Genomic DNA, 26,085 nt, shown 5'->3' on the forward strand with positions numbered 1-26,085 from the left:
TGGTGACTATGGACCTCCTCAGATGTACAAGATAACTTCTTTTTTTTTTTTTTTGAGATTGGGGGAGCGGTCTCACTATGTTGCCCAGGCTGGTCTTGAACTCCTGGGCTCAAGAAATCCTCCCACTTCGGCCTCCCAAAGTGCTGGGATTACAGGCATAAGCCACAGCACCCCGCCCAAAATAATTTCTTATATTAGAAATCCGGGTGGGGCATGGTGGCTCATGGCTGTAATCCCAAAACTTTGGGAGGCCAAGGTGGGAGAATCACTTGAGCCCAGGAGTTCAAGACCAGCCTGGGCAGCAAAGTGAGATCCTGCCTATACGAAAAATAAAATAATTAGCTGGGCATGGTAGCACTCACTTGTAGTCCCGGCTATTTGGGAGGCTGAGGCAGGAGGATCACCTGAGCCTGGGAGATGAAGGCTGCAATGAGCTATAATGGCACCACTGCACTCCAACCTGGGTGACAAAATGAGACCCTGTCTCAAAAAAGAAAAAATCCATACATTACTCAAAACTGGTAAATATTGCTTTATTCTATAGCACTATGCTTAAGGAAGCTTGAAATCAACTAACATAACTTTTCCCCATTTCTTTTTTTTTTTTTTTTTTTCCAGGGAAACACAGAATTGGTAAGGTGTTTTCCCTAATGCAACATTTAGGAATATACTGGGCTGGACACATATTTCATTCAATCACTTCCATTGTCTGTATTCATCCTCAGACATCAAATGACAAAAGCATGCAAAGTAACAGTTGTTCCCCCTAAGATTCCCAAATATTCAGCTATGCTCCATTTCCCAGGGCACAGAATGGGCTACTGTAGTTAAGAATTTTTCTGTCATCTGAGAGTTCTAGTTTGTCTGTACAGGGTGAGTGACCAAAGTAGAAAACTGGTCAGGACATGAAGTGACTGGAAGCAGAGGGCTAAAAAGGCAGGATGAGGAAAACAGAGTCGTGAATTCTTCACCAGCCAAGACGTCACGAAAGGCTCGTGTGTCTGAGCTTCCATTCCACCCGCTGATACAGCAGTCCCCTTTCAGCCGCGGTGCTGCTTCTGTGGTTTCAGTTACCCGCAGCCCACCAAGATCCAAATAGAGCAAATGAAAAATTCCAGAAATAGGCGGGGCGCGGTGGCTCACGCCTGTAATCCCAGCACTTTGGGAGGCCAAGGGGGGTGGGTCACCTGAGGTCAGGAGTTCAAGAGGAGCCTGGACAACATGGTGAAACCCCGTCTGTACTAAAAATACAAAAACTAGCCAGATGGGGAGGTGCATGCCAGTAATCCCAGCTACTTGGGAGGCTGAGGCAGGGGAATCGCTTGAACCCGGGAGGCGGAGGTTGTAGTAAGCTGAAATCGCACCACTGCACTCCAGCCTGGGTGACAGAGCTGTCTCAAAAAAAAAGAAAAAGAAAAAGAAAAGAAAAATTCCAGAAATAAACAATTGGTAAGTTTTCAACTGTGCGCCATTCTGATCTGGCAGTGTCCTGTACTGTCCCAACTGGGACCTGAATCCTCCCTTTGTCCAGTGTGTTTATACTGTAGACCAAGCTTGTCCAACCCACAGCCCATGGGCTGCATGCAGCCCAGGACGGCTCTGAATGCAGCCCAATGCAAATTTGTAAACTTTCTTAACACATTATGAGGTTTTTTGTGATTTTGTTTTAGCTCATCAGCTGTCTTCTTGTTAGTGTATTTTATGTGTGGCCCAAGACAATTCTTCCAATATGGCCCAGGGAAGCCAAAAAACTGGACACCCCTGTAGACGCTTCCCGACTGTGAGTCACTTAGCAGCTGTCTTGGTTATAAGATCAACTGCTTCTGCTCAAGTAATCTTTATTTTACTTTACTACAGTACATGGTCATAATCACTCTATTTTATTATTAGTCATTAATCTCTTACTGTGCCTCATTTATAAATTAAACTTTATCATATGTATGTATAAGAAAAATGGTATATACAGGGCTCAGTTCTACCTGAGGTTTCAGGCATCCCCTGAGGATAAAGGGGGAATATTGTAGGAATAGCGTTGGTATCTGTACCACTGGACTGGTTCATGAGTTCACACACTGTGAAATCAAGTGCATTGTAGACACCAAAGCCCCAAACAAACTGGAGACAGTCCACTAAACCGACTACTGGAGTCAGGCGTCTGCTCCCTCCTGTGCTGCTGCCCTATGCCCACCCGGATTGGCATTGCCCTTGGTGTCTCATTCCAGCTCATGAAGGCTGTGCTTTGTCCTCGCCATCACTTCCCCTTTTTCAACACGACATGTTTGCTAGCATCTTAGCCTGACTGTGAATAAACCACCCTTCCTTCTGCCGGGGCTCAAGCAACGGGCCACACATCACCAACTTCCTACGATATAGAAGACTTGAGATTCATTTAAAAATTGACTACAGGGGGAGAGGGGGATGAATAAATTGAGCACAGGGGATTTTTAGGGAAGGGAAACTATTCTGTGTGATACTGTAATGGGGATACATGTAGTCATACATTTGTCCAAACCCACAGAATGACAACACCATGAACCCTAAACTATGAACTCTGGATAATGATGTGTGTCAATGCAGGTTTATCAACTGTAACAAGTGCACCACTCTGGTGGGAAATATCGCTAATGTGGAGGGGAAACTATGCCTGTCTGGGGGCAGGGGTTATAAGGGAAATCTCTGTACCTTCTGCTCAATTTTGCTGTGAACCTGAAAGTGCTCTAAAAAATAAAATCTATTAAAAAAATTGGTCACACACACACATTTGCTACTGAAATGGGCTCCAACAAATGTGAAAATTTAAGAAATCTACCTCTTTATTTAACACCAAAGCTAACATCAAGAGTTTATTTAAAAAAATAATGGCACCTGCTTTGGATTCATTGATGACATCACAATGGGGTGAAGATCTACAGGGAATTTACAATTTTAGGCTGACATGAAACTAAGTAGTAACTCACAAAATGGAAATTCTGCAACAAGCCTCACAATAAACATTTCCAGTTTCTACTTTCAGAGTTGCTAACTACTGCCTAAACATATCTTGAACACAGAGCACGTTTTGTTGAAATATTTCTCTTAGGACAAACACAGTAGACATGCTTTAAATAAATTAAAATTGCAACACATAAATCATTCCTAAAACGATCAAGGTGCATTACTTTCTAGCTTCTTATAAATAGAACTGTACTGATTTCAGTAAACTATAGGTTAGTTCTGTTTCGTATCTTTTTTTTAAGCATCTTATCTAGTTTTGATGTGAATAAGCCAATTTCATTCTTTGCAGTGATTTATCTTTTTAAACCAACTCGTTCCTTTGTGCATGTGCTAACCTTAAAACACCTCTTCATATAAACCCTGAATTTTAAGTGATGCCATTTCTTCCTACCCCCAGCCCACTCCTCAGAATTACAGAAACATGTAAAATAGGTTGTTTAATCACACATGTTCATATGAATAAATATATTTAAATGTTTTTCCAAACCAAAACGACTATATCTGGATTCACTGCAAAAACGTTCCCATTCAATGCAAAATAATTTGGTACAATCCGACCAAAAAAGACAAAAGCAATTAGTTGCCTGAGGGAAGCTAGTTCCTCATTATTACTGAGCCCATAATTAAACCTGATATGCTAGAGAAATGGCAAGGCAATAAACACAGAGTGGGGCAATATTTAAATGAAAACAAGAGTGACAGAGCTGGAAAGAGCAAAAACCACATGAATGCTAATTGACAGAGAAGGATAACAGCCTCACCGGCTGAAATGAAAGACGGAGTTTCGGAAGATTTCCTTCTGTGAATAGCTGACAAGGATCACGCAGGCAAAAAGGCTACCATTCCAAGCTAGAAACTTGGGACTAATCCCACGTTCACTGTCCAAACCCAGCAACGGAGTGCTTTTTTGCTGTTTCACTATGGATTTCCTTTTTTTTTTTTTTTTTTTGGCAGTTGGGGGTGGGGTGTTCTGGTTTAATCATATTCAAAGTTTAAGCTTGAAATAATCAACTCAGACCCACAGGAGAGTATGTCACCAGATAAACCCAGTGCTAGAATCCAATGTCCAGCATCTTCAACCACTCAGGAATGTTTGCTGAGCGACCAGGTGGTGCTTACCACCCAACAAGCACTTTCCATCTTTGGGTTTGCCCAAGATGTTTACCATAAATGAAAGGTGTGGAGAAAGGATTACAGTTGACACAAACATAAATTAAATATCCAATTCCAGCATATGTTATAGCTACATCACTATTTTTAATTGTAATATTTCTAAAATGTCATTTAATCTCCTTACGCATTGAAGAGAACAAACAGTGGGAGTGTTTATTCCTTAAGAGGGAATAAACTGCAGAGATTAAAAGTTTCCTTCGAGTGTATCATCTTATTAAAAAGTACAAAGTTTCATGAACTTTCAACAAGACTGCGAAATAAATATGCCAGGTAGGTTGAGCCTATCGAAGTGAAAACAAGGTTATTTGACATTTAGTGAGAGTCAATGAAAATATGAATTATTTAAAAGGAATTCATGATCCAGGTAGGAGGATTTAGCCCCTACGGTATGTTAGAATAAAGCTAGTTTCTAGCAGGTTCTGTTAACAGCTCCAGACTAGAGGGGACAGAGTGTGCTGCTTTCCATTCTCTTCTCTACTCCTGTCACTGGGGAGAAGATACACGGATCACAGTTCTGAGAAGTGTGCATTAAAGCACATTTGCTAGGCTGAGCACTGGAATGGTGTGGGCTGGTGTGAAAATGAGGCCTACTTCTTCTTGGACCCTCCCAGAGCCCTTCACCTCAAGGGTTAGAAATCTCTCCTTCTCTAAACTAACAGCAGCACTCAATCCCTGGTGTGTCCAAAGTGGTGCTTGGAAAGATTCACAGATACCAAGAGGGGCCCACCCAGGCCCCAGCTTGATTTAGGAGTGTAAGTTACCCTCAGCTCTCAGCCCACGCTGAGTCTGATGCCGACAGGTAAAGGGTAATGCAGGCCATTGAAATACAAAAGCTAAAGGAAGCACAACATTCTCTCTGCCTCCCTGCCTTGCACCTGGCCTCCTTATCTGTCCCCTAGACTTGAAAGGTCAGTGTATACACATCAACGTGGTAGACCAGGGGCAGTCTGACAATGAAAGGAGAGACAGCCATGAGATCGGGGTGGGACTGGTAACTCCCTCTTCCCTGAATCCAAAATACTTTATCACCAAAGATTTCATGAAATGACATTTATTGTTTAAAAAAGCGTGAGTCTGGAATTAAGATAGTGGTGATGGTTGAACAAGTTTGTGAATTTACTAAAACCACTGAATTGTACACTTAAAAAAAAAAAGCAAGCTTGAGCTGCGTAAGTCCCACTCATACACACTGGACTTGTACTGAATGCTCAACTCTTCCATTCTCTCAGACTATGGCACATTCTGTCACATTTTTTTTCCTTCAGGAGATTTCCCTAAGAGCTGTTTGCAAAATATTGCACTTAATTTGAATCCAGGAAACCTGATGTCTTCTGGAAGAAAATGTACACTCACATGCCTTCCTGCCTGCAGCAGATGGCGGGAGTGGTGGGACATTGTTTACATCTTCCTCTTTGTTATACACACAGAGACACAGATTTCAAGGAAACCATCATCTGGGCTGAAGATGGTGAATGGCATCCCCCAAACAGGGATGTGAACTTTTGAATGTTTTCAGCTCAGAGGCAGTGTGGCCATCCCAGTACCTCAGGACTTCTGTTCAGTGAGATGTTGAGACAGGTGGCAACCTTGGCTCAAACACGGACTTAATTTATTTTATTCTTGCTAGCCTTTCACATCTCGAAGAGGACGCTCTCAATCTCCATCCAGGTGAATTGCTCCCACTAATCTAGCCGCCATTCAGTCACACCCTATGTCCTCATTTCCTCATGCTTCCAGCGTTCCGACACCTCAGTGCACTTTAACTTTAGAGGCTATGATTCTATTGTCCTTCAAGGAAAAAAACTGCAACATGACCATCATTTGTTTTCATTTCCTGGGTAAGCTTTGCAGTCCCTCACAGACCTGTGAATCAAATGAATCACATAAAGTGAATCATATCCTCCAGGGGGGCTTATCACAATCAAGATTTGCCAAAAAACAGCCAAGCATGGTGGCTTGTGCCTGCAGTCCTGGCTGCTTGGGAGGCTGAGGTGGGAGGATCCCTTGAAACAAGGAGTTTGCAACCAGCCTGAGCAATATTTAGCAGAGCCCTGTCTCAAAAAAAAAAAAACAAAACAAAAAAAAAGGTTTGCCAAAACACAAACCTTCAGAGTAGTGCTCACAGGATTCCAAATTAATGTTAAAGTCACAGTCTGATGAGGGATTCGAAAACATTCCTGCACACTCTGAAGGCTGGGCATTTGCTAGCCAGTTCAGACAAAATCAGGTGTTGGTTGCCTGGGTATGAGAAGGTGAAAGTCCCATTCATAAATCCCTATGCCTTCCCATTTAAAGTGTAACACAACCCCTCAGGTAGACTTGTTGGATAACAGGTGTGTGATAAGATTTCCATGTTACAGGGTCATACACGACTGACCGCTGTGGACACTGAGTACATGACGGGACCTATGGTCGCCTGGAGATGAGCGGGTGGATCACACTGGGAACCATAGGCCACAGTGTTTAACACTGCCCAAGCCTGTGATTCTTCATTCCCTGAATCATGCATATCCTTGCTTTTTATAGGACTCACAGAAAATAACCATTAGCAATCGTGAAGCTCAATTCTGACAGAGACTTAGGAGAGAGACCTCTTTCTTCTGGATCACCAATTATGCCAAGGTCTCAATATACAGAGGTTTACCACGCTGGGCTAGTCAGGTGGGCAGGAAATTGGTCTGATTAAGGCAGTGAGCAAGGTAGGAGAGCTCTGAAACAGATTCGTGTTAACGAAGTACAAGGACTGAGTTGGCAACTGCTACCGAGTTAAGAGAATTGTAGTTATTTACACCACACAGCCCTAGTTTTTCTCACACACGAGTCCGCACAATCATTCGTTGTAAAATTTGGTAGTATGCACGGAGTTTTCTTTAAAACAAAAACTTGGAAGAACTTGAAGGCAGGAACCAGTGGCTTCATCTTGGTATTATTATCCTTTCTATGGCACACAGGATATGGTCCCAGTTTTTACAAAATATAGCAAGAAGAGTCACGGCAAAGAAGGTGCCAAGAATGTGGCAGCGACTCTTCATCATGGGTGAGACGAACTTCGCAATGGTGGACACACACACTAAGATGACAGTCATGAAGGCCAGGATCACGTTGATGCACTTCCCCAGGAGAACTTTAGCATTCACGGTGTCTGTCTGCAGAGCTTGCTGCTCTTGCTGGTGGAGCTCCAGCTTAGAAATGCGAGTCTGGCAGGATTCCAAGGCTTCCTGTGGGCAAGAGGGAGAGCAAGGGTCAAACAGTGTTGGGATGGTGAGCAACATGTGAGTGCTCACTCAGCTGTACACAAAAGCCCCAGCTCAGAAAGCTCAATGCCCAGGCGGCTGCGAATCCCCAAACTGATGATGATGGTGATAGACAAAGATGTGGAACAAGAATCCCAGGCTCATTTTCTCCTGTTGTTCACGAGTAGAAGAGCATGTGGATACAACCACAAAATACCATAAAGGAGGAAGTATGGCTAAGTTTTTTGACTTTGCCTTTTTTTTTTTTGAGACGTAGTCTTGCTCTGTCACCAGGCTGGAGTGCAGTGGCGTGATCTCAGCTCACTGCAACCTCCGCCTCCTGGGTTCAAGCGACTCTCCTGCCTCAGCCCCCCGAGTAGCTGGGACTACAGGCACTCACCACCGTGTCTGGCTAATTTTTGTATTTTTAGTAGAGACGGGGTTTCACCATATGGGCAAGGATGGTCTCGATCTCCTGACCTCGTGATCGGCCCGCCTCGGCCTCCCAGAATGCTGGGATTATAGGTGTGAGCCACCATGCCCAGCCGACTTTATCATTTTTTTTTTTTTTTTTTTTTTTTTGAGACAGAGTTTCACTCTGTCACCCAGGCTGGAGTGCAATGGCGTGATCTCGGCTCACTGCAACCTCTGCCTTCCAGGTTTAAGCGATTCTCCTGCCTCAGCCTCCTGAGTAGCTGGGATTACAGGTGCACGCCACCACACCTGGCTAATTTTTGTATTTTTAGTAGAGACAGGGTTTTACCATGTTGGCCAGGCTGGTCTCAAACTCCTGACCTCAAGTGATCTGCTTGCCACGGCCTCCCACAGTGCTGGAATTACAGGCGTGAGCCACCGTGCCCAGCCTGACTTTACCTATTTTTGAAATAAAGTGATATAAAATATTGGTGCCTGTTGGTGCCATCAGGGACAAAGCAGAGAAGGAGGGAGGTTCCACTTTGTGACTACTCCACCTTCAGCCAAGGAGTGTGTGGGACCTCCAATGGCCAGTCCTTATTTCCACTGCTCAAAGATTTCTGTCCATCAGTTAGAGATTGGCGGAGGAAGGCGAGAGAAGGGAGGGGAAGGGACTGAGGCTGACTGTGGGGCAACTGTGCTTTCACCTGCTCTCTGAACGTGGTGTTACTCAGGACACCATCCGAGGCTATCTCCCGGGATCTCATCCATGCCAAGTCTTCAGTTACTAAGACACAGATGGCTACAAGTGTATCTCTAGGCCAATTCTCTCTTCTGAGATTGACTCACAGATCTCCATGCCTCTTTGACATCTCCATCAGAGCTTCTTGAAAGCACCTCAAATGCAACACGTGCAAATGTGGCTTCATGTATTGCAGCTACCCAACACCTGCAGTCAACCCTGTTTCCTTCCAGTGTCCTTCTTCTCAGAGTACAGCACCATGATCCACCCAGTTCCTCATATGAGAAGCCTAACGGGCATACCCTGATACCCTTCTCATCCAACCCGTCACCCAGCCACGGAGGCAACATCCGGTTTCTAGCTCAATTGGTCTGGTTCTCTCTCCGCCTGGTCAGCACCCCAATCTAAGTCACCAGGATCTCTTGCCTGCAATAACCTTACACGAATTTCCCTATACACCCTTTTGTTCCCCACCCTCATGAATCCATTTCCACACAGCCACCCAAGTGGTCTTTTAAGGATGCATATTTGATATCACTCCTTTTCATAAAACCTTTACAATCTTTAACATGGCCTTCTGAGGCCTTGCAAGGCCAGGTTCAGCTACCTCTCCTCCCTCACTTAATGACTTCTTGCCAGCCCCTTGCCCTGTCACAGTGCTCTGGCCTTTCCTAAGTTCTTTTTTTTCTTTTAAGAGACAGGGTCTCACTCTGTTGCCCAGGCTAGGGTGCAATGGCACAGTCAGAGCTCACTTCAACCTCAACCTCTGGTCTCCTGCCTCAGCCTCCTGAATGACTGGAATTACAAGTGCGAGCCACCACACCCAGCTTTATTCTAAGTTCTGAAAGGGAGCATAGACTCACCTCAGGGCTTCTGCATATTCAGTACACTCTGCCTGAGACATGTGCCTCCCCTACTCCATCCCTTCTTCACCCGTGGATCTCCCACGCATTTTTTAGGTCTCGCCTTGATTGCCACATCCCTGGGGAAGCCTTTCCTGATCCATGAGATGAGGTCAAGTCTCCCTTCAGCTCTCCTCCCCAACCACAAGACATACGCTGCCTGAGGACAGGAACTGGGCCATCTTGCATTTGCTGTCCTCTCCAGCGCAGAGCCAGTGCCAGGCATGCAGCACATGCCACACACTGGCTGAATATGAAAGAGACAGCTAGGTGCCAGTAAGAGATGTGAGGCTTGACGGGTACAGTGGCGCATGCCTGTAATCCCAGCATTTTGGGAGGCCGAAGTGGGTGGATCACTTGATATCAGGAGTTCAAGATCAGCCTGGCCAATATGGTGAAACCCCATCTTTACTAAAAACAAAATACAAAAATTAGCTGGGCATGGTGGCATGCACCTGTAATACCAGCTACTCAGGAGGTTGAGGCAGGAGAATCACTTGAACCCAGGAGGCAGAGGTTGCAGTGAGCCGAGATCACGCCACTACACTCCAGCCTGGGCAACAGAGCAAGACGGTCTCAAAAAAAAAAAAAAAAAAAAACGAGAAAACAGAATGTGAGGCTTGAGAGAGAAACCTCCAGGCCTGCTGGGTGAAAAGGATCTAACTAGAGGTAGTACAATGTGCCCCTCTCTCTTCTAACTCATTTGCCAATCTGTGTTTGCTCAATTAAAATATAATCATCTTTTCAGGTTTTAAACAAGAATAATGGCTCCAAGATTGATTTGCTTTTCTTCTGCTGAATAATGCTATGGGCCAAAGAACAGGTTCTCTGTTACTATAGTAACTTCTATGATACTAGGCTACCAACGAAAAGGATAAAACTTCTTCAGATCTTACATTCTAGAAAGTGCTGGCTTTCAACAATAACAAGTATGTACCAGAAATCATGTGTTCTTTTCAACTACTTGGGCCCAGGGTTTCCTCTATTTTAGGCATAACACAGAAAAGGTGATGGAACAAGACAAAAGACCAACCTTTTAGGAAAATCCATGAATCTTTGATTATAAGATGAATTACGTGTACAAATAGACCGATCTTAGGACTGTCTTACAACTGCTGTCAATTTTTTTTTAACCAAAAGAAAAATCCAAGAAAATTAAGGGTGAATTCCAAGGAATTTGAGTCATAGCAGCCAGAGTATTCAGCCCCACAATTTTTGGTACTTCCTTGGGTCCAGTAATTAACTTATTGGGGATGATGACCATAAAAAGGGGTTATCTTGAAACATTTTTAACTGGGAATTCAGGGTTTAAAAAACCACTCAGTTGTTTAAAACAACAAAACCCTGACATCCCTGCAGACAACAGCCTCCCTGTCTCTGGCAGCCCATTTGTGTAACCCTGCCTGCAAGAACAAAACAAATAAGAAATAAAGATGAAGTCAAAAGGCACAACTGCTAGAAGCCCTGAGGAATGTGGCTACTCCCGGATGTAATAAAAAGAATGGCCAGTATTTATTTTTTTACTGTTTACTATGTGCCAGGCAAAGATTTCAATACTTTACATGATTATCCCATTTAATCTTCTTGACAACCTTTTGAGGTAGAGCTCATTAATATTTCCATTTTATTAAGGAGGAAACTGAGGCACAGAGCACTAACTCATCCAGGTGACACAGCCTAGGTGAGGAGGGCCAGGATTCTAACCATCATGACAGGGAAGACACTCCAGTCATTCACCCAGATGTCCTCTTTGCACTTCTGAGAGAGAGATGAAACCAGAAAACGTCGAAATGAACCTCTCTGGATTTTTAAGTTCCCTTTTTGTGGTCCCTCCCTTTATCTGTCCTCCTTCACCACTAAAATATGTTTGTTAAAACACAGAAGAACAATATTAACCTAAACTATCCCCTAAATAAGAAAACCACGCATTCAGATACCACCCAGTGACACCCGAAACAGGCTCTAAAATAGAACGACTTTGTGAAGCAATTGTACTGTTCACTTGGCAACATTTTTATTTGTTTTTTGGAGACAAGGTCTTGCTCTGTCGCCCAGACTGGAGTGCAATGGTGTGATCATAGCTCACTGTAGCCACAAACTCCTCCCTCCTCAGCCTCTCAAGTAGCTAAGGTTATAGGCACGCCACCATGTCCAGCTATAATAATTAAAAAATTTTTTTTTCTAATTATGTTGGCCAGGATGGTCTTGAACTCCTGGCTTCAAATGATCCTTCTACCTCAGCCTCCCAAAGTGCTGGGATTATAGGCATGAGCCACTGCGTTCGGCCCACTTTGGCAACATTTAACATTTAAATGGGTTCAAGTTTCTTGAATAAGCCAGTGGTGAAGTGAACTCTCCTAATCTAGAACAGGGCCAGAAACCTCCCAAGTGTCTTTTGAGATGCAGTCTCTGGGGGCAGAATTTCCCATCAGCTCTGATGTGTTAGTTCCCAGAATTATCCAAGTAGGCATCTGGGATTAGCACAGGCTCAGCCCTCAGCAGAGTGGAATAAAAATGTGGCCAGTTGAAACTCCAGCTCACACACTGCGGGATAAAGTGCTATCTTTATGTTTAATTTTCTCCCTTGTAAAGTGGGGCTTGGACTCACAGCCTTCAGCCTCCCTAGAGCTGGAGAAAATGACTACTGTCCACAGAGAAAATCCATAAAAATGAAGCTGGGCATTGCTTGAAGAGTACTTTTTTAAGAGACACAGGGCCTCACTCTGTCACCCCCCAGGCTGGAGTGCATTGGCACAATCACTGTAACCTTGAACTCCTGGGCTCAAGCCATCCTCCTACCTCAGACTCCTGAGTAGCTGGGACTACAGGTACACACTGCCACACCCAGCTAATTTTAAAAAGTTGTTTTTAAAGATTGAGGGGTCTCACTATGTTTCCCAGGCTGGTCTCAAACTCCTGGCCTCAAGTGATCCTCCTGCCTCAACCTACCAAAGTGCTAGGATTACAGGTGTGAGCCACCAGCCCCAAGCAATTTTTTTTTAAGGCAATCAAGGAGCCTGGGGTTGTTTCACTACGTGCTAGGATCACATTAGGAAATATTGGAGCACAACCTTGTTTATATTGATCCCATTATCCTTTCCTTCCATCCACCCAGATCCTACCCATTCCTTCCAGTCCTGCCTTCTCTAGCACATTCAATTACATTCCTTCCTTAAGGATGACTTGCAAAACCTTGTTTGGGCCACTTAACCTCTCTGTGCCTCGGTCTCCATATTTGAGAAGTGGGGATAGTAACAGAAACTACCTTAAAGGGTTGCTGAGAAGTAAATGGGAAAAAAAGAAACCTGTGAAGTGCTTTGCTAGTATTGAGCACACAGTATGCACTGAAGTGCTTTAATTTCTTACAAATACGAATGCTATTATTATTATATGTATGTATGTATGTATGTATGTATGTATGTATGTATGTATTTATTTTTTGAGACAGACTCTCGCTGTGTCGTCCAGGCTGGAGTGCAATGGGCGCAATCTCGGCTCATTGCAACCTCTGCCTCCTGGATTCAAGCGATTCTCCTGCTTCAGCCTCCCGAGTAGCTGGGACTACAGGTGTGTGCCACCACCCCTGGATAATTTTTTGAATTTTTAGTAGAGACGGGGTTTCACCGTGTTAGCCAGGATGGTCTCGACCTCCTGACCTCGTGACCCGCCCGCCTTGGACTCCCAAAGTACTGTGAGCCACCGCGCCTGGCCATGTGAATGCTATTATTTTACAGATGAGTGAACAGGCTGAAGTCTTACTCAGGGCCACACAACTGATACGGCAGACATGGGACTGAACATGGAAATGTTTTGCCACTAAATGACTGACTGCTCCCATGGTCCACAGCTTGCTAGGCACCACATGGCTAAATTTCTGTGGCTCGCAGAGTCTGTGTCGTGTAACTTGGCCCACGTTTGTGCTGTCTTGAGTTCTTTGGCAGTTGCGCTATCCCACACTCTCCACCTAGGCAGTGAGCTTCTTGAAGCCAGAGATTGTCTCCTATTTTTACATTTTACAGTTTTGGTGGTGATGGGCCTGGGGTGGATAATAAATACTTGTTAATTGATTTAGGCATAAAATATAAAGAATATTGTCTCTTAGCCAGGCACGGTGGCTCACACCTGTAATCCCAGCACTTTGGGAGGCTGAGGTGGGCGGATCACTTGAGGTCAGGAGTTTGAGACCAGCCTGGCCAACACGGTGAAACCCCGTCTCTACTAAAAACACAAAAAAATTAGCCAGGCATGGTGGCGTGTGCCTATAGCCCCAGCTACTCAGGAGACTGAGGCAGAAGAATCGTTCGAACTCGGGAGGCAGAGGTCGCAATGAGCCGAGATCACCCACTGCACTCCAGCCTGGGCCACAGAGCGAGACTCACCTCAAAAAAAAAAAAAAAAAAAAAAAAAAAAAAAAAAAAAAAAAAAAAAAAAAGAAAAGAAAAAAAAAGAAAAGAAAAATAATAAAAAAAGAATATTGTCTTTTTACTTAGTAATGTCTATGACATGAACTAGTAGGGTTAACGTGGTGCAGATAAAATGTTTATGCAGAGAAAACATTTTGTCCCATGTGCCAGAAACCCTCTAGGACTTAAACGTTTAGACTAGGCATAAACATTTAGACTGTTAAATGAATTAAGGCCAGGGAAGAGCCCAGGCCTGTGTCTAATCACGAAGGGAAAGGTACCTGGATGTCCCGCGAGCGCTCGTAGGCCTGGTAGGCCACCTTCTCCTCAATGCTGGCCAGCTCCTGCTTCAGGTTGGCTGTCTCATGCTGATGCAGGTCCGTCAGGTCATGCAGCTGGTCCTCCAGTCGCTCATATCTTTAAAAGAGAGGAGTCGATTCTGAGTGTGACATTTCACAACACATTGCGGAACGATGTCCTTTTTATCTTCCTGCGCCAGTACCTTTTGGCTTGCTCTCATTCCCTGATGGGCTGTTTTTCCAAAAGAGTAAGGCTAGCTGTGGGAAATGAGCTTTTGGATAACACTGAGTCCCAGCTCTGGAAAGATCCAGTCTCTGGGGTCTTGACTCTCTGTCCTTGCCACTGAAGGTGCACACGGGTCAGACTAGCACCTTAGCTAGCTGCAGTGACCTCAAGATAGAGCTCATCAGCTGATGCATTCGCCAGGGCCAGGCAGGAGACAGGGCTCTGTGGGATCCTGCTAACGGAGGGCCAGGACCTCTGGTGTCTGTGGTGCCTTCTCCCTATTCTGCCCTGACACTGCTGTTGGGGTTCATGGCCAGACAGCCCACAGGGAAAGCACCATGCTTTTAGTATCACCTTCTACTGTGGAGCCAACTCTACTATTTCCAGCACGCAAACACGCACTGATTATGGATTTCAGCTCTTGGAACCTAAGCGACAATACAAAATTAAGCTTATTACAAATTATAGATGGTTCATCATGCAGTGTTTCAAAATGTCCAAATCTAAAGTAACAGAAGTACAAAGATTCTCATTCTTGTGCCCTGCCCCTCTCACTGAAGATGATTTTTCTCATATTTGAAACCTTAGCTGGGAGCAGTGGCTCATGCCTGTAATCCTAACACTTTGGAAGGCCAAGGCAGGTGGATCACCTGGGGTCAGGAGTTCGAGACCAGTCTGGCCAACATGGTGAAACCCCGTCTCTACTAAAAATACAAAAATTAACTGGGTGTGGTGGCACGTGCCTATAATCCCAGCCACTCGGGAGGCTGAGATGGGAGAATTGCTTGAACCCAGGAGGTGGAGGCTGCAGTGAGCTGAGATTGCGCCACTGCACTCCAGCCTAGGCGACAGAGCAAGACTCCATCTCAAAACAACAACAAACAAAACAAAACAAAAAAACTTATACTGTGTATTTTGAAACAGGATGCACTGTTTGGAGAAGATGCATTCATTAGACTGGAATGACTTTGATCAACGCCAATTTCAGATGCTTACATAGGTCACTTGACAGAATCATTTTATAAAGAGGACCAAAGAGCTTCATCCAGATTTAATGCTTATTCTCAGGCATGATTTCTCAGATGTCAAATGCTGCTACTGCTATGAATAAGCCTTTAAAGGTCTCTTCAGTAATACAGGTGGTGACTCTAACACGCGGGTCACAAACGTAACCACAGGACAGATGCAAACAGAAACCGTCCTGAACTCACGTAAATAGGGATCTGTAACTTGGGAAAAAATGTGCATCTAGAAAGTGCTATATCCCAGACTATTTGGATAGAACTGACGTTCATACTTTGGAAAAGCTGTGACTTAAAAAATAATTCTTGTGTGACAAAGATTCCAAAGATGCATATGGAAAAAAATTTTGTTTCATAAAATTGGAGAATTGAAAAGGCCACATTTCTAAATTAATACAGACATAAAATTATACATCAATTATAAAACAATAAGTAAACTAAATTTAAACTTTTAATATTATAGTATGTAATAGGCATTTTACTATTTTATCTACATTTTTAGAAGTTAATGTATTATTAACTTTGACTAAAAAACTTTTGAAGTATCTCTTTATTGGAAAAAATGGGAAAAATGATCTTATATTTGAGCTTACACACTTTTTGTTAATAAGCTATAAGCACCTAAAAGCCAGCCTACAAAACATCTACTTTTAAAATTGCCTAATATAAGCCAAAGGTTTTGAATGTATACTTTAATCTTAAGATGACTTTGGAAAGTTCTTTATTTTACTTTAGAGTAAAAAGTTTAACGAGCAAACTACAGAACATAAAAAAATACATTACATAGGCTGAGCGCAGTGGTTCACGTCTGTAATCCCATCATTTTGGGAGGCCAAGGTGGGCAGATCACCTGAGGTCAAGTGTTTGAGACCAGCCTGGCTAACATGGTGAAACCCCGTCTCTACTAAAAATACAAAAATTAGCTGGGCGTGGTGGCGGGTGCGTGTAATCCCAGATACTCGGGAGGCTGAGGCAGGAGAATCGTTTGAAACCAGAAGGCAGGGGTTGCAGTGAGCCAAGATCGCACCACTGCACTCCAGCCTGGGAGAAAGAGTAAAAACTCCATCTCAAACAAACAAACAAACAAACAAAAAAACATTACATAAGGACTTCAAGATTGATGTACCAAATAAAATTAACTCTGTTGGGTAATGAGTAAGTGTGTACTTGACAGTTGTTACGGACGGAAATCAAATATAGATCTCTGAATTAGCATAATGACACTATAACGGAAGTCTGCTGAATCAGAATCTTTAGATGCACGTGAGTTGTTGCTTGTATCTGATAATTTAAGGACCCACACATAAATCCTTCTCTAATTGTCAGCTAAAAGCCACAAATTATAAACTTAGAATCATGAAGGATGGAAATTGTTGGGTCTCCCTTATCTGAAATGCTTGGGACCAGAAGTGTTTCAGATTTTGATTTGTTTCAGATTTTGGAATATTTGCATATATATACGGAGATACCTCAAAAATGGGACCCAAGTCTAAAGACAAAATTCATTTGTTTCCTATGCACCATATACACATAGCTTGAAGGTAAAAGTGTACCATATTTTAAATAATTTTGTGCCTCAAGTTTGTGTTAAGTATTTATTTGTGGAATTTTCCAGTTGTGGCATTGTGTTGACACTCCAAAAGTTTCAGATTTGGGAACATTCTGGATTTCAGATTTTTGGGTGAGGGATGCATCAATACATTAGGGATGTATTGATTGTTAAACGCCTTTTAATCCATATCCATATTTATTGAAAATGTAACCATAAGGCATTCTCATTTCAAGCAATCTCTCTGCAGTAACTCATCCTTTTAAAAGAATGCCACATCTATCATGTACCCACTAAAATTAAAAATCAAAAAACATGCCAATGGAATACTTTGAAATACCTGTATCTTTCCTCTTGAAGGGTCTGAGAAATAAAACCATATTCTCTCTTAAACTGCACCTTCAGTGCCTCGATGTCCTCAGCCAGCTGAGCTTGGGTATCCTTGATCTCCCTCAGTTCCTCCAGGATCACGGCGAGCTTCCCCTGGCTGTCCAGCGTGCTGGCTCCACCAGCCCCAAACGACTGGTTTCCATTACTGTCGGCCGAGCCTGACGTGCCACTCGAACATTCATCATCACTGCCATACTTCGGTTTGTTCACAATGGTAGCGCTGCCCCCGTAGGCCCTGGCACTCGCCTCTGGCCTAAACTCCTCTAAGGAATTTTTCAAGTGAGCAATGTTGTCAGCGCTGCCAAACTTATTCCGGATCAGGTTGGCAAACTCTCTGGACTTATTGAAAACAAACACAGGTGGAGTAAGCGAGACCCCTGGCATGCCCGATTTGCTGCTCTCCATGCAATGGGGGGCAGTTCGAGATTTCACGTGGGCATCTTTCAAAGAGCGATGTATATCCTTCAGGTGGTCTTTGGAAATGTCCTTTGAGCTCCTGGAGGCTCCATTCTGCTCGATCTCTCTGAGCTTTCGATGATACTGCTCTAACTTCTTCTGCAGCTGGGCGATGGAGTGAGCTGATTTCTGATTCTTCTTCTCAAAGACTTGCTTGATACGTCCCGCCTGCTGCTTGTCCGCGCTGTTCACTAGTTTCAGATACTCCGCAACATTCCCATCACGCGAAGTTTGCTCAATTTTTATCTGCTCTGTTACCTTTAGAATTTTTTGCTTCAGGCTGTCTGCAGTGAGTTTGACCTTGTGGAAGTCCAGGATGCCATCCGGTACATCAAAGTTGAGGTTGGTGTCTGACCCCCCTCGGCGTATGTTCAGGGGCAGGCTTAAGGTATTCATGTCATGACGTTCTACCTGAAAGAAACAGGAAAGCAGCACATTAAAATTTGAAGTCAAACAGATAATTACTGTGATAGAATCTGTGCACATACAAGATACATACATTAAGTCCCAGTTTTTCGAACTACAAGTATCACAGGATAAAACCCCCCTGCTGTCCCCTCCAGTTGAACATAGGGGCAGCCTGGCTGCTTCCTGCATCCATCTACACTAAGTAGCTATGAGATTCGGATCTCCCAGGTATCCACTTTTTTTGTGTGATGAGACGGTAACCTGGCTCCCAGGGTAGAAAACGCAAAATAGAAGGTCACCGGTCAGTCCTGGTCTCCCAAAGTGCCCAGGTAACTGGAATGCCTGCTGCGCCCCACTCACTGGGAACTTCACCACTATGGGGAATGCATCCAACTCAGAACTCACTCACTTACTAGAAGGAGAATCTTTTCTTTTTTTTTTTTAAAAAAAAGAAAGATGGAGAAAAATACGGAAAAAGATATGAGCAGGTACATCCATCAAACAAGAACATTATTTTCTTAATGGAATCATTAAATAGATGTGATAGAATAATATGGTACAAGGTTAACTTTAATAATTGAGTAATACAACATTATTTAGATATGGAAACAACCCCAAACCACACCACAGTGATATTAAAAAAAAAACGGGGGGCGAGGGGGCTGGGCAAGGTAGCTCACACCTGTAATCCCAGCACTTTGGAAGTCCCAAGCAGGTGGATCACCTGAGGTCGGGAGTTTGAGACCAGCCTGGCTAACATGGTGAAACCCCGTCTCTACTAAAAATACAAAATTAGTCGGGCATGGTGGCGGGCACCTGTAATCCCAGCTACTCGGGAGGCTGAGGCAGGAGAATAACTTGAACCCGGAAGGTGAAGGTTGCAGTGAGCCGAGATCATGCCACTGTACTCTATCTAGACTGGGGCAACAGAGTGAGACTCTGTCTCAAAAAAAAAAAATAATAAAATAATGAGAAAACTAAGACCGCATAGCTTTCTCACTCAAGGGCCATTTAGGGAAAAGACCTGCAAGGTAGCATTGAGTTTCCTGGTGAAGGGGGTGGCAAGTTTGTGCTCTGAAAGGAAAAGGCAGAAGTAGACCATATCCCAGGGTCTATGGATGCCTCTCATGGGTTGTCTCACTTCACCACCATGCCAGACAAAGAACATGCTAGATTTATAAACATGTAGAAACCGAGGGTTAAGGCCAGGATTTGAATCCAAGTCATCCTAACTGTAATCCTCCTTCCATGTCAGGTCACTCCATTGTTGACGTCCCTGGAGGATGAAAAACGGCTCTTTGTAGAGTTCAAACACAATCTACAAACAAGTCTTAAGATCCAAACTGAAGCATCTCATTTGTCAAGATCCCTTTGATTAGAATAATGACTTGATATACAGTCTTAATAGAAATCAAATGAGAAGCAAGACAGTATTCAGCATGTTACCTTTTTTTTAAGGAATTAGTGGGCTGATAGCAAAAAAAATTAATAAAAAATTAATGAATCTCACACTGAGTGATATGGTTTGGATCTGTGTCCCTATCCACATCTCATGTTCAATTGTAATCCCCAGTGTTGGAGGTGGGGCCTGGTGGGAGGTGACTGAATCATGGGGCGGATTTCTCATGAATGGTTTAGCATCATCCCTCTGCTGCTGTTCTCATGCTAGTGGGTCCTCCTGAGATTTGGTTGTTTAAAAGTGTGTAGCACCTCCCCTCTCTTGCAGGCATCCTCCTGCTTTTGCCATGGGAAGTGCCTGCTCCCGCTCTGCCTTCCACCATGAGTAAAAGCTCCCTGCAGCCTCCCCAGAACCAGATGAAGCCATGCTTCCTGTACAGCCTGCAGAACCGTGAGCCAATTAAACTTCTTTTCTTATAAATTATCAGGATTCAGGTATTTCTTTATAGCAATGTGAGAACAGACTAATGCACTAGGTGATCCAGACTTGAATATGGACCATATCCAACAATGGGTATTAACACTTCACCATGTAATAAATCCTGCCCAGTGCTTTATTCCAGAGGAGGGAGCACAGCAGCACAGTGGGACACCATCCTAGATGGGCGGGTCAGGCCTCCTCCACAACTTACAAACATTCGTTAGCATTAGCTCTTAGCCCCTCTCTTCCAATGCACAATTTTGTCATGAATGAGAGACACTGGTTGCTTTATCTGGCAGAGGAGCACCATATAGGAAAAGCTGGAGGGAAATAAATGCCCAATCACTACAAGACTAGAAAACAGGATATATGAAAAAAGGATAAAAAAGTTGTGACTTCACCTGGTCAAGAGGGAAGGATGGGGATAGGGAATAAAGAAGGTATACAACAATCTTTAAGTCCTAGAGGGTCTACCACAGGAAGCTCAAGGAATCTACATACCTGTGGCTCATTAGTGGACCCAAACAGGAACAGGTTCAAATTATAGCAACAGAGAATGCATGAAACTTAGAAAATGTTTATTTTGGGCAGATGGGTAATTAATGGTAACTGTACAATCACTGAGGCTAAAAATTTGATTTTACTGGAGATATTATATCCGATCATGCTACTCTATGTCTTAGAAACATCCTTTGGCTTCCTAATGGCTACTAAATGAAATAATATAACCTGGCATATCATCATTTAGCAGGCATTAGGAAGGACCTTATAGGGCTATAAGGCCCTAGCCCACCGTTCAGGCGTCACTTGACCTGAAGGACACCTTAAGAATATCTTACAACCTAAATTCCCAGAATGTATATGAATTTTCTATGGATTTTCTCATACGCATGATATTCACAATGCCTGCCACCCATTTACTGATGCTTATCAAAATCCTACATATTCTTTAAAACCCATTTCAAGGGCCAGGCACAGTGGTTCATGCCTGTAATCTCAGCACTTTGGGAGGCTGAGGCAGGTGGATCACAAGGTCAGGAGATCGAGACCATCCTGGCTAATACGGTGAAACCCTGTCTCTACTAAAAATACAAAAAAATTAGCCAGGCATGGTGGCACATGCCTGTAGTCCCAGCTACCCGGGAGGCTGAGGCAGGAGAACTGCTTGAACCTGGGAGGTGGAGGTTGCAGTGAGCCATTGCACTCCAGCCTGAGTGACAGAGCAAGACACTGTCTCAAACAAACAAACAAACCCATTTCAAATGCCCCTTCTGCCATAAAGCTTTTCCCAGTCCCAGTGGAATGTCCCCTCTCCATTCTGTGACACGCCTGTTGCTCTGTGCTTGTCTTGTGGCACTTCCTGACTCCTCCTTTGATCACCACCCATGCACTTTAACCCCCTGCAGACTGCAAGCTCCTTTGGGGAGGCATGATGTCATAGCTGTACCCAACTTGAAGTTCTAGTACTTCCCTAGGAGGCTGTCAATAAATGTCTGTCTACTGAACCAAAGTGCCATCATTCTTTATTCCAAGGAGTCTGCCCTGGAATCATTTAAGACACATTTCCATTGAGCTAAAAAATAACCTCAGCAGTTCTGCTCGCATAGCCCTGACAATTCCAGGTGAAGATGGTTTCCCAATCCTGGATAATAAATCCAGCACCATTTGAAACTGATTCAACTAAACAGAGATTTTTTCCCGAGTATCAATGTGCAACAAGATACACAAATACAAATAAGGACTTTTAAACTTTAATTGAAGCACAATTTATACTCAGAAAAGAGCACATTTAATAAGTACAAAGTGAAATAAGTATTCGATGAACTTCTACAAGCTGAACACATTGTGTGACCAGCAGCCAGTTAAAGAAACAGAACAGAAGCCTCCCTCGTGCCCTCCTTCAATCACGACATCACCTCCACCTGCAGGGGCAACCATGATCCTCACTTCAAACCGCGTACATCACTTTTGCCTGTTGTATACATGTATTATTCTTGTCATTTTTCACTCAGCACTGTTTGTGAGTTTCATAAGAACTTGGTTTTGCCCTCCTGGAGCTCACAGATAAGACGAGATGAAGTTATTTAAAATCTGGTTGGCATTCTCTATTGAGAAGTCCACAACAACATCTAGAGGTAGAAAGGTTTTCCTACTTTACCTTACCAAACCGAGCAGTAAATAAACATCTGTTCTTCCTCCTTTAATTCTCAACTGCACCAGGGCTGGTCATTCAACTCTGAGTCTCAAGGCAAAGCCTCATGCTCTCACAGACCTCTCGTTACAGGACAGCCTTGTATGCACAGGAATGTTTATGCACAGATGGCCAAATGACTTTTGGCTTACTTTATGATTTAACAATGCTTGGCGTGTTCTCAAGAGTCCAGGTTGGAGAAAGCAACAGCATTTAAAGCCCCAAATAAATCAATCTTACTGCTTGTCAGCAAATCTCAGTTAAAAATGTTTGATGAGGGTATAAAGTTGGAACTATTACTGGGCTGCTCCTTTTGCCCTTTTATAACCCTAGCACTGCATGGGATAATTGAGAGACAGCTGCACCTATCATTGTTAGATGCCTGTAAATTCCCTGAACACAAACTGAAATCACTTGTTCGTGCTAGAAGAAAGCTGTCGGAGTCCTCCACCCTTCGTTTAATCCAGACTTGGCACTGACCCTATACAATACACTATACAGTGCAGCTTGGTTTCAGGGTTAAGACGCAGGGAGGACAAAGGTTTCTGGTTATCTAGACTCAGTGTACACTGTGTGGATCAGGACACTGTGTTCCTGTTTGGGCGCTGACATTTACTGTGTATGTGTTCCTGGGTAAATTGAGTCACCTATATGGGCTTCCATTTCTGAATCTATAGAACAAGGAGACAGAACCAGACAATTCAGAATACTGCACAACTCCATCAAACGTAATCCAAGCTATCATTACTGTGAGACAGTACTGCATCATAAAAAGACCAAGGGCTCTGGAAACAGACTGCTTTGGTTTCCATCTTGGCACCACTCTTAAGAGCTGTGGGACCTTGGAAAAATGACTTAGCCTCTCTGTGTCTCAGTTTCACTTCTGAAAATGGAGATAATGATTCTTCAAAGAGTTGTGAGGAATGAATGAGAAAATGTATGTAAAGTGTTCACCTCTTCAAGTGTGACCTCCTGGCACACTGAATGGTTTCAACAAATGTTTGTTACTGTTATCATTCCAATTTCATTCTAAAATGTACCTAAATTCAATTTCATTTAAAAATGTATGTAAAAACTGAAAGGGAAACAAATGCCAAAGTGTTAACAATGCTGACCTTTGCACCGTGGGGTTAGGGGGGGTCATTCTTTTGTATTTTCAAGTTTTTTAAAAGTAAAATGTACTACCGTTTTGGCAGAAAAGATTTTGCTTTTAAGAATGACTACTAGCCTCTTTCAATTCTTCCAGAATACTTGGCTGTTATTCCTTTAGATGAAAGGCAGCTCCGCCTACTGAAACGCCATTCCTCATTGTGTGTTCTTTCCGGCGGCGGACATTTCCACTGTCACCCCAATGCTCTGGAACAAAGGCTGAGGAAAAGCCTGAGTCCCGGACAGACGTCAAAATCTAACCCTGCGCCACCTCTGCCATGAACCAGGTCTCCAGTACAACACACCAAGTTAGCTCACCTTACCCACTGCACACAGGCACAGCAACTCGGTCATCACCAGCGCGGCTCGGACACACTGTGCAGGATTCATGGAAGGCTGTCTCCCAGCACACTCTGTATTAACCCGCTAAAGCTCCAGAGGGAGATGAACCAAAAAGGAAGGGTACCAACACAGAGGCACACCACCCACCCCCCCCAGCAAACACAACCAGAATGTAGGGCTCCTGTAGACCCTGGAATGACAGGGACTGAGGCAGGAGTCCTCTGAGGTTCTGGAGGCCACAGAGTAGCTAGAATGTGTAGGGATGCAGAGCTATCAGAACAATGTGACAGATGACAACGGCCTGCTTAGTCTCAAGGCTGAATACAATGAACCTTTGCTTAAAGAAAGGCTGTTTGAGCCTCAGGCATTACAAGAAAAGGGTCAGATCCTTCAAATGGGCTGGCATTTCCAAGGCAACAGGTATTTCCAAGTACATGTGAGTGAAGATTTATGCATAGGTCCACAAGGACTTGCATGTTCAATACTTGAAGGCTTTTACAAGTCTTTGTGGCCTTGGTATGTTAAGTCAGTATCACTGACGTTTTTTACTATTAATCATTTTAGTTGAACTCTATTTCAGGCCTAGAGTCTAGGTCAACCTTGTCCAATCCACGGCCCAGCGTGGCTTTGAATGCAGCCCAACACAAATTCGTAAACTTTCTTAAATCAGTATGAGATTTTTTTTTTTTTTTTGAGACAGTCTCACTCTGTCACCCAGGTTGGAGTGCAGTGGCGCCATCTCGGCTCACTGCAACCTCCGCCTCCTGGGTTCAAGTGATTCTCCTGCCTCAGCTGGAACTAAGGCACATGCCACCACACCCAGCTAATTTTTGTATTTTTAGTAGAGATGGAGTCTCACAATGTTGGCCAGGCTGGTCTCAAACTCCTGACCTCAGGTGATCTGCCCGCATCGGCCTCCCAAAGTGCTGGGATTACAGGCATGAGCCACCACGCCTGGCCAGTATGAGGTTTTTTTTTTTTTTTAAGCTCATCAGCTATTGTTAGTGTTAGTGTATTTTATGTGTGGCCCAAGGCAGTTCTTCTTATTCCAATGTAGCTCAGGGACGCCAAATGATTGGAAACCCCTTGTCTAGGCTGCTCCTATGATATACCACCCAGAATGTGCTAGGCTTTGCCATCGTATTAATGTCAAAATCTCAGTGGCTATAAAAGAAAGGCTTATTCCATGCAAATGCTAAAAAGTTGGCTGTGAGTCAGTGAGGGGACCCAGGTTACGGTGGGGCCTCTACCGTCTGACGTTCTCTAAAAGACAGAGAACTCATTACACTGACCCTACCTAACTTCTAGGGGACAGGGGAGTATAATCCTATTACATGCCCAGGAGGTAAAATGTCATGTTAGTGACATGTGTAATACCTTTCTTAATTGTTAACTCTCTGAGGTAGGTTCTACTATTATTACTATTTTATAAACTAGTCACAGAGAAGTTAAGTAAATTGCCTGGGGGCACACAGCCAGTAACCGGCAGAGCCAGGCTGGAAATTCTGGCCGTCTGTCCCCAGTGCCTACCTGCCTAAAAATGACTGAATACTTTTATTGTGAGTCAGGCATTGTGCTAAAGATTTTTTAATGCAATCACATATTCTTCACACCAACCCTTTTATGAGAAAACCGAGACTTGTAAAGGGTATGTTTCTTGAAGCCCATGAATAATAAACAGCTTAGGTGGGGCTCAACTCAGGTTTATGAAATATGCAAGACTTAGCAAGATCTGTACCAGCTCAGCCCCAGATCCTGCGAGAACCTCTGCAATGCCCTTAACATGGTCATCCATTGCATGGATAATCTGGGCTTTGTTTAGACTACTCTGTCAGAAAATTCTCCCTCAGGCTGAATTTGAAATAATCGTGGCTGTAACTTTGTGTCCACAGCTCGGGTGAGGCTTCCTAGAGCCACATCAATCAGGTCTGATACAGTCTATAAAATCTATTTTTTTTTTTTTTTGAGACAGTCTCTCTCTGTCGCCCAGGCTGGAGTGCAGTGTTGCGATCTCCGCTCACTGCAACCTCCGATGTTCAAGCAATTCCCGTCTCAGCCTCCTGAGAAGCTGGGATTACAGGTGAGTGCCACCAGGCCCTGCTATTTTTTTATTTTATTTTTTTATTTTAGAAGAGATGGGGTTTCACCATGTCGGCCAGGCTGGTCTTGAACTCCTGGCTTCAAGTGATCCACTTTGTTCCATATTCTAAAATATAAACAGTGATTTGGGCCAAATAACTTTATGAAGATAAAAAGGCTTACTGCTTGAATTGGAACAATGCCTACGCATTTACAATCACTAAGAGAAGAGAC

General features: G+C 43.7%; 1 protein-coding gene across 12 annotated transcripts in view; it reads right to left on the reverse strand.

Moving 5' to 3' along the window:
• Positions 1-2,789: 2,789 nt before the first annotated feature.
• The window catches only part of TMCC3 (transmembrane and coiled-coil domain family 3), a 298,732-nt gene continuing 275,436 nt past the window's right edge, over positions 2,790-26,085 (reverse strand). For 11 of the 12 annotated variants that reach the window (XM_032170919.2, XM_058425991.1, XM_058425990.1 and 8 more), the window contains 3 exons: positions 17,298-18,214; positions 14,143-14,278; positions 2,790-7,385 (listed from right to left, as the gene is read on the reverse strand). In XM_032170919.2, coding sequence (XP_032026810.1) covers positions 7,083-7,385; positions 14,143-14,278; positions 17,298-18,214 — 1,356 coding nt within the window. In that variant the 3' untranslated portion in view covers positions 2,790-7,082. The remainder of the gene's footprint in view (positions 7,386-14,142; positions 14,279-17,297; positions 18,215-26,085) is intronic. The other variant, XM_058425989.1, reaches the window with a different exon arrangement.

This window comes from Hylobates moloch, unplaced genomic scaffold, assembly GCF_009828535.3.
Source record: "Hylobates moloch isolate HMO894 unplaced genomic scaffold, HMol_V3 SCAFFOLD_12, whole genome shotgun sequence".
Classification (NCBI taxonomy): domain Eukaryota; kingdom Metazoa; phylum Chordata; class Mammalia; order Primates; family Hylobatidae; genus Hylobates; species Hylobates moloch.